Source organism: Bubalus bubalis, chromosome 6 (assembly GCF_019923935.1).
Source record: "Bubalus bubalis isolate 160015118507 breed Murrah chromosome 6, NDDB_SH_1, whole genome shotgun sequence".
Lineage (NCBI taxonomy): Eukaryota > Metazoa > Chordata > Mammalia > Artiodactyla > Bovidae > Bubalus > Bubalus bubalis.
The window spans coordinates 12,003,534-12,012,407 of record NC_059162.1 but is presented as its reverse complement, the minus strand read 5'-3'; the positions used below and the strand labels follow the sequence as shown (position 1 = coordinate 12,012,407).

Genomic DNA, 8,874 nt, shown 5'->3' with positions numbered 1-8,874 from the left:
CACAACTGGAGTCCCAGTTGGGAAAAGGTCCCAGGCAAAGAGTCCCCTCCATGGGTGAGACTTCAAAGACTGCAGGTCAGGGTTCCTGTTTATAATCCCAGGATGCAAACTGATACCATCATCAATCTGTAAGCAAATTGCAGCTCTGATTTCATGTGAATGCAGTTTGTTTTGTCATGTAAAACTTGGAATTGTTGTTAAGCCTGGGGCCTGATTGGCCAGGTCCCCTCCAGGGGCTCATAATCTCAAGATTACTCCCCCATTTTATCTATGGTGCTGCAAGACTTGCATTCACAGCAGGCAGTCCCTTCCAGTCACTTCCAGACATACCTAGTTAGGGCAGTGTCCAGGCAGGTTAGAAGCAAGGTCACAGGCCTGCTCTGCTTTGTCTCTGAAGCCTAACTCAGTTTAGTTCAGTTCTGTTTAGTCACTCGGATGTGTCTGACTCTTTGCAACCCCAAGGACTGCAGCACGCCAGGCCTCCCTGTCCATCACTAGCTCCTGGAGTTTACTCAAACTTATGTCCACTGAGTCCGTGATGCCATCCAGCCATCTCATCCTCTGTCGTCCCCTTCTCCTCCTGCCCCCAATCCCTCCCAGCATCAGAGTCTTTTGCAATGAGTCAGTTCTTTGCATCAGGTGGCCAAAGTATTAGAGTTTCAGTTTCAGCATCAGTCCTTCCAATGAATATTCAGGACTGATTTCCTTTAGGATGGATGGGTTGGATCTCCCTGCAGTCCAAGGGACTCTCAAGAGTCTTCTCCAACACCACAGTTCTAAAGCATAAATTCTTCTGTGCTCAGTTTTATTTATAGTCCAACTCTCACGTCCATACATGACCACTGGACAAACCATAGCTTTGATTAGATGGACCTTTGTTGGCAAAGTAATGTCTCTGCTTTTTAATATGCTCTCTAGGTTGGTCATAGATTTTCTTCCTAGCAGCAAGTGTCTTTAAATTTCATGGCTGCAGTCACCATCTGCAATGATTTTGGAGCCTTCCAAAATAAAATCTGTCACTGTTTTCATTGTTTCCCTATCTACTTGCCATGAAGTGATGGGACCAGATACCATGATCTTAGTTTTCTGAATGTTGAAGCCAACTTTTCACTCTCCTCTTTCACTTTCATCAAAAGGCTCTTCAGTTCTTCTTCACTTTCTGTCATAAGTGTGGTGTGATCTGCAAATCTGACGTTATTGTATTTCTCTCGGCAATCTTGATTCCAGCCTGTGCTTCATCCAGTCCAGCATTTCTCATGATGTACTCTAATTTAAGTTAAATAAACTTATATTTAACTTATACAGCCTAACTAAGACCATTTATTTAAGTTCCCTAACAGCAGGACCAGAGAAGGCAATGGCACTCCACTCCAGTACTCTTGCCTGGGAAATCCCATGGACAGAGGAGCCTGGTGGGCTGCAGTCCATGGGGTGGCTAAGAGTTGGACACGGCTGAGCGACTTCACTTTCATTTCACACTTTCATGCATTGGAGAAGGAAATGGCAACCCCTCCAGTGTGCCTGGAGAATCCCAGGGACGGGGGAGCCTGGTGGGCTACTGTCTATGGGGTCGCACAGAGTCGGACACGACTGAAACAACTTAGCAGCAGCAGCAGCAGCAACAGCAGGACAATTAAGAGAGGACTGGGCCCTGTCCAGAGCATATATTTCCCAAAGTTAGGAGACCTCCCAGACCATACATGTGCAGAAAAGGCTCCTTGGAGGACAAAGGAGAGTTATGTCAAAGACTGTTCTACCCAGATGCCTTTCCAGTAAAATCCATCTTGGCTAAGAGATGCATGCTCACACATGGGAGGTTCTTGAAATATACCAAATATGGACTGTGAAACAGGCTAATTAAAATGATTGGCCAAAGGAAAAGTGGAAGAAATGCCCTTTATTATAAAAGTAATTCAAACTGCCAGGAGGGTGAAGACTTAGTGACTCTCTCCTTGAGTCGTATTCTCCCTGTTGTACTGTCCTTTTTTCCTCTCAATAAATACCCTACTTGCTTCACTATATTGTTTCTTTGTGGGAATTCTTTTCTGCAAAGCTGAAGGCCAGGGCCCTTGTCACTGACCACTGGTCTACTAGCTAGGATCTGGTGTTCTCACTGCTGCAACCCAACCTCAGTCTCTGGTTGGGAATCCAAGCCCTTTGGGAGCTGTTGCAGGCTGAGATCACCCTGACCGGGGATCCAACCAACACCCCCTGCATTGCAAGGTGGATTCTTAATCACTAGACCACCAGAGACGTCCCTTATTATTTTATCATTAACATGATGTTTGCACTCCTAGACATTTTGGAAAACAAAAAATGTAAAACAAATTAAATCTACCATAGTCCCTTTCTAGAGACATCCATTGCTTGCCTCCCACTCAAAAAACTTTGTTTTTAAAAACATGGTAGACATTATACCATAGATACAACTTTATGTCCTGTTTTAAAACTTAAATAGTAGTTGTAAAGTTTTTTCCACATACTGTCTGTAACTCTCCGTTGGAAAAAGAGAATTAGACAAGCCGGTTGTTAGAAACATGATACTTAAGTGAGTGGCTGTGACCGCGGCTCTTTGCAGCTCAGATACCTAACGAGAGGGACCATCTGGCAGATGAAAAAGGGATCCCTGGACTGAGGGGGTTGGAATAAGTCCCGGGAGAGTCAGAATGGGAGTCCTGCCTGCCTCCAGGCTTAAGAATTGGCCAGCAACAGGGTCAAGTTCAGGCTTTTGGCAGCCCCGGAAACCGGGGTGTGTGGGCGGTCGTTGGGGAAGGACGGAGGAGGTGGGGGGTGGGGCGGAGATTCGAGGTCCGAGAGCAGAGTTAGGAAGTGGGGTGCTGGCTGTTTCTGTTCTTCTGGGGGCTTCCGCAGATTTGGCGGAGTTTTGAGAATGAGTGGAACCGGGCTGAGGGCGGAGAGAGGGAGCCGAGCAGGGAAAGGGGACGACGCTCGCGGCGGGCGGGCGGAGACTGATGCACCTCGAAAAGCCGGGAGCTTGATCCACCAGCCCGAGAACCTGCTACTCCCTGCCTTCAGCTGCTTGGCCCCTGGAGACCGAGCTCGATTCAGAGCCAGCAGACATCAACCTTTCTTCCCAAACCTAACTGTTTCTTTCTTTCTTTTTTCCTTCCTTCTCCCTTCTGTGCTCTCCCTCCCGTTTCCCCGGCTCCTCGGATCTGTATTCTCTCCAGCCCCGCAAACGCCTTTCTCCTTCCAGGGTCTCCAGATCTCCTCGTTTGCCAACCGCAGCTGGACGCGCACAGACAGCCTTGCGTGGCTGGGGGAGCTTCAGCCCTATACTTGGCGCAATGAATCGAACACCATCCGCTTCCTGAAGCCTTGGTCTCGGGGCACATTCAGCGACCAGCAGTGGGAGCAGCTGCAGCATACACTTCTGGTTTATCGCAGCAGCTTCACCAGGGACATCTGGGAATTCGTCGAAAACCTGCACGTCGAATGTGAGCTGAGGGATGGGATCGTGGACAGCTGCCCAGGGGGAGACAGTGGATGCTGAAGCCCAACCGGGAGGTTCTGGCCCCACGTGATTGTCTCCTCTCTCCCTTTTGAGTCCCACTTCTGCCTGAGAGGTCCCAGCTTGAGTCCTCAAAATACCGCTTGTTCATCCTGCTGCAGGTCACCCATTCTCATTTATATGAACTTTGGGGTGCCCAGTATAACCCTCACACCAATTTCTTCAACTGCTTTCACTCTTCTAAGCTCTTCATAGATCTCTTACCATTACTCTCCTCAGATCCACTTGAGATCCAGATAGCTACAGGATGTGAGTTGCTCCCGAGTAACATCTCAGAAAGCTTCTTCCGTGCAGCATTTCAAGGAAGGGATGTCCTGAGTTTCCAAGGAATGTCTTGGGTGTCAGCCCCAGATGCCCCGCCTTTGATCGAGGAGGTCATCAAGGTGCTCAATCAGGACCAAGGGACCAAGGAAACAGTGCACTGGCTCCTCCATGACATCTGGCCCGAGTTGGTCAGAGGCCTCTTGCAGACCGGGAAGTCCGAGCTGGAGAAGCAAGGTCAGCCTGCCTTTTTTACCTCCTGCCCTCCACTCCACTCTGGGGCTCCATCTAGGGTTTTCATTCCAGGGTTCACATCCCTTTAAGCATCACGGGAAGAAGAGGGGATGGATAAGGTGTGAGGGTATTTAAACACTCCACAGACATTAACTAGGTACCTTTTGGGTTCCATGAATTGAATTAAATAAACCCTGGGGGTCAGTCAGGATCTGTGCTTGAGGAGGGAGAGAAGCAGATGAACAGTTAAAGTGGTGTCCTGGTGGCTCAGATGGTATAGAGTCTGCCCACAATGCAGGAGACCTGGGTTTGACCCCTGAGTTGTGAAGATGCCCTGGAGAAGGAAATGGCAACCCCCTCCAGTATTCTTGCCTGAAAAATTCTGTGGACAGAGGAGCCTGGTGGGCTACAGTCCATGGTGTTGCAAAGAGTGAGGCATGACTGAGTGACTAACACTTAGAAACATGCTACGTATGTTACAGCTGAACACAGGGTGCCCTGGGAGTACAGAGTAGGGGCATTTACTGGAGACCGGACCAGGGAAGGGAATGGGGATCGGAGAAGGCTTTCCTGGAGAAGCTAATACAAACGGATTGAAACGGTGGGAGTTCATCTTCAGAGGTAGAAATGTAGGACTGATGAGCCTGCCGTGAAGTCCAGAGCCTCTGATGTGGAGTCTTAACTCTAAGATGTCTCATTCTCCTATCGAATACAGTGAAGCCGGAGGCTTGGCTGTCCAGTGGCCCCAGTCCTGGGCCTGGCCGTCTGCTGCTGGTGTGCCACGTCTCAGGATTCTACCCAAAACCCGTGCGGGTGATGTGGATGAGGGGCGAACAGGAGGAGCGTGGCACTCTGCAAGGAGACGTCATGCCCAATGCCGACTCGACTTGGTATCTGCGAGTAACCCTGAATGTGGCGGCTGGGGAGGCAGCTGGCCTGAGTTGCCGAGTGAGGCACAGCAGTCTAGGAGACCAGGACATCATCCTGTACTGGGGTGAGAAGGAACTGGGGCCCAGCTGGGGATGGGAGGAGGTGGTCCTCAAGCACAAAGGGAGAGCCTAGGGAAGGGGAGGAAAATGACACACCTTGGATGGAGGAAATGAAGCCCCAGCCAGGAGTGATAGAAGGAGGGGATTCTCAAAGGGGAGGAACAAGGGTCTGAACTCAACAAGGATTGAGACAAGGTATTCCCTATTCAGGAAAGAACAGACTAAAATCCCCTCAGATCCAGAAATAGGCGGCAAGTACAGAATGCCAGGAAGATTTGTTTTTCAGAGGCGGCAACTGGGGACTTTGAAAGGCAGGGTAACAAAGATAGCTGTGGTTTGTTGAGTGCTTTCTCGGTGTCAGCTGAACACTCTGCGTACAGCAGAGTATGTATGAACAATCATCCCAGCTCTCCTTTGAGCAGGTACTATTGTTTTCATGTTACAGATGAGAAATTGAGGCGAAGCTAGGTCAACCTGTCTGAGTCTCATCATTAGAAAGTGGAAGAGCTGGATTTAGACTCAGGTTTGGACTAGCTGTGAAACTAGTGCCTTCCTCCATATGAGTACTAGCATATGCTGAAGTGAACCGAATTATAGATGCCCAGACCCCAAGAAAACATGGGGCGTCTAAAAACTTCAGAGGAATACAAGTGGTCACATTAAAGAGGATAACAAATAAGCATCTGGCACACTCACATGTGCTTATAGTAGGGGATATATGTAGATTCCCAGACTGAGACACATCCTGTGTCCCCCACACAGATGGGAACCGTGTCTCCAGGGGCTTGATTGTCGCCCTGGTACTACTGGTGTTCGTCCTTCTGTTTGTTGGAGGCTTAGTCTTCTGGTTTAGGAAGCACCGGTAAGTCTCTCCTTTCCATCTCCTCCCTACCTCAACCCCTCTGCCCAGGTTTTCTCCTCTTCCCTTTTCCTTAATGGTCTCTGTTTTCTCTCACAGCCGCTATCAAGATATCCCGTGACTCTCCTCACCACACCTATCTGTCTGGACTTCAGGATCTCAGGGCTTTAGCTCTCAGAATTTGAGGGTTACCTTGAAGAAGCGGAGAACAGGCAGCTCTTTTCACACACTTTGAACATTTTATCTAAGAAGTGTTAAGTATGTTTTTTTTTTTTCTTTTAGTATACTGCAAGTGTATATGTCCAAGTAGCTCTGTAAAAAACAGAAGTGCAAACTCAGATACCTCTCAGGGACAAGCAGTTAAAGGCTGCAATGTAACTGTGTGTGGTCATTGTTTGAATGATGGAATATGCAGTCAACTGGAAGATCCTTTTCCTGTTCCAAGGAAGCAAGTGCAACTGTTCCTTGTGAAGTATAAAGTAAGACTTTTGCTTGGCTGCAACCCAACTTTTTTTCAAGAAAAACAGAGGTCTAGCATTATATGTGAACAAGCCTATATTAATGTGTTGATAGAACTTTACATATGTGGGGTGTTGTTGTTCAGTGGCTCAGTCGTATCTGACTCTGCAACCCTATCAGTTCAGTTCAGTTGCTCAGCATACCAGGCTTCCCTGTCCTTCGCCATCTTCTGGAGCTTACTCAAACTCATGTCCATTGAGTCAGTGAAGCCATCCAACCATCTCATCCTCTGTCACCCCCTTCTCCTCCTGCCTTCAATCTTTCCTCGCATCAGGGTTTTTTCTAACGAGTCAGCCAAAATATTGGAGCTGCACCTTCGGCATCAGTCCTTCTAATGAATATTTCAGGTTGATTTCCTTTAGGATTGACTGGTTTGATCTCTTTGCAGTCTAAGGGACTCTCAAGAGTCTCCTCCAACACCACAATTCAAAAACATCAATTCTTTGGCACTTACCCTACTTTATGGTCCAACTCTCACATCCATACATGACTACTGGAAAAACCATAGCTTTGACTAGATGGACCTCTGTTGGCGAAGTAACATCTTTACTTTTTAATACGCTGTCTAGGTTTGTCAGAGCATTTCTTCCAAAGAGCAAGCATCTTTTGATTTCATGGCTGCAGTAACCATCTGCAGTGATTCTGTGTGGGAACCATGTTTTACTGATTTCTCAGTAAACCATGTTTTACTGATTCTCCTGGAATTTAATACTCATTCCCTCTTCCTTGCTTGCTCTCCGCCACCCTTAATTTAGACATTCTGACTGACACGTCAGTGTTAGCTAGATGCTGTTCTGTACACAGAACAAACCCCCTTATCTTCAAAGACCTTTCCTTATGACTCTTATATAATTACCTCCAGACCTCCAGGAGGAAGCCTCTTTGATCCCTGAATTCTAGTCTCTGTCTTGCTTTCCTGAGCTTAAAGATTACAAGATAAGTTACCAATAAAATATGTGCTCTGTAGGTTCTTGGGGAGTTGCTTCTCTGAACGCTCTCCCTGTGCTGTCTGTCATAATACTGTGTGTTTGTATTATTCAGTGCGAAACCACCACAATTTTGGAACCCAAGAAAATAAAGTCTGCTGCCTTTTCCACTGTTTCCTCAAGTTTTTACTTCATGTAACTTGATTAAAAGAGGAGAAATCATAGTGTGGGTGTATAATGTAGAAAAAGCTACTTTTGGTAGTGATATTTCTCTCACGTGGTCAGTTGTTTTTTCAAAGTGGATGGAGACAGATTCTGCCACTTATAGCTATTAAATGAGACTATACATGAGCTGGGCTGAACCCATTTGGACAGGCATGAGCGCTAGTGGAGGCCCAGCTGTCTGCTCTATTCTTAGCCTAGATAAAAGAAGCAGGAAACGTTGAGGAACAGCAGCCCTTCCCGATGTGAAGAAATTTGAAGGTCAAGATAAAATCATCTGTAGCTACCAGGGAAGTAGTCACTTGGCACTCAAGGCCCTTGAACATGCAGAAAAATGACTAAGCTTTTGAAGTCTTTGCTTGAGAAAATTAAGAATTGGCATCTTCTGTGTTGGACTTGCAGATAAAATCTAGGATATGTGTGGAAATGCAGCTAGTTTCTAAATCTATAGTTTCCAAACTGGTTTCCTAACCTGTAGCCTCATCACCTGGAAAGTTGCAAATTATGTTAAGCTACTGCCTGCCAATGAGCCCTACTAAATGAGAAATCTTATGAGTGGGGCCCAGTCATCTGTGTTTTATCAAGCCCTCAGGTGATTCTGGGGGCTTCATAGGTGGTCAGTGGTAAAGAATCTGCCTGCCAATGCAGGCAGTGCAAGAGACGTGGGTTCGATCCCTGGGTCAGGAAGATCCCCTGGAGTAGGAAATGGCAACCCGCTCCAGTATGCTTGCCTAGAAAATTCATTGGACAGAAGATCCTGGTGGGCTACAGTCCCTGGGTCACAAACAGTCATACGTGACTGAAAGACTTGGCACACACATACACACACACACAGAGTTAATTCTGATGTTCAGTTAAAGTTAGAGAATCACTGTTCGTAAGTACTGTACATTGCTATTCAACAGATTCCTCAGAATGCTAAATGAAATGTTGGCTTGAAGTTAGTTAGGGAAGGCCTCCTTAGAGGGAGGGGAAATTGAAGCAGAAAGTAGAGATCCACTGAGGTGAACCAACAAGTGCACTGGATCAGGAGACAAGGATCTCTTTATTCACTCACTTTATTCCTGTGCCAAAAGGAGATACTAATGTCTGTTTTGATCATGCTACAGATTGAATGTCTATGTCCTGTGTCCTCTGTTGAAAACTGAATACCCAAGGTGATGGTTTTAGATGGTGAGTTCTTTGGGAGGAGATTAGACCATGAGGTCTGAGCTCTCATGAATGGGATTAGTGAGTGAACTTATAAAAAAGGGTCCTTATCTATATATATACAGAGAAGGCAATGGCACCCTACTCCGGTACTCTTGCCTGGAAAATCCCATGGATGGAGGA

At 46.9% G+C, this 8,874-nt stretch overlaps 1 protein-coding gene across 2 annotated transcripts; it reads left to right on the top strand.

Moving 5' to 3' along the window:
* Positions 1–2,779: 2,779 nt before the first annotated feature.
* Positions 2,780–6,591, top strand: LOC102413376 (antigen-presenting glycoprotein CD1d). 2 transcript variants are annotated; one of them, XM_025287574.3, is made up of 5 exons: positions 2,780–3,458; positions 3,827–4,030; positions 4,743–5,021; positions 5,779–5,878; positions 5,975–6,591. In XM_025287574.3, exons 1-5 carry the CDS (start codon positions 2,891–2,893, stop codon positions 5,994–5,996), a joined length of 1,173 nt encoding a protein of 390 aa, XP_025143359.2. In that variant the 5' UTR covers positions 2,780–2,890; the 3' UTR covers positions 5,997–6,591. The 2 variants fall into 2 exon arrangements, with proteins under 2 accessions (XP_025143359.2, XP_025143357.2); XM_025287572.3 differs by having other exon boundaries at positions 2,781–3,458; positions 3,752–4,030.
* Positions 6,592–8,874: the final 2,283 nt, after the last annotated feature.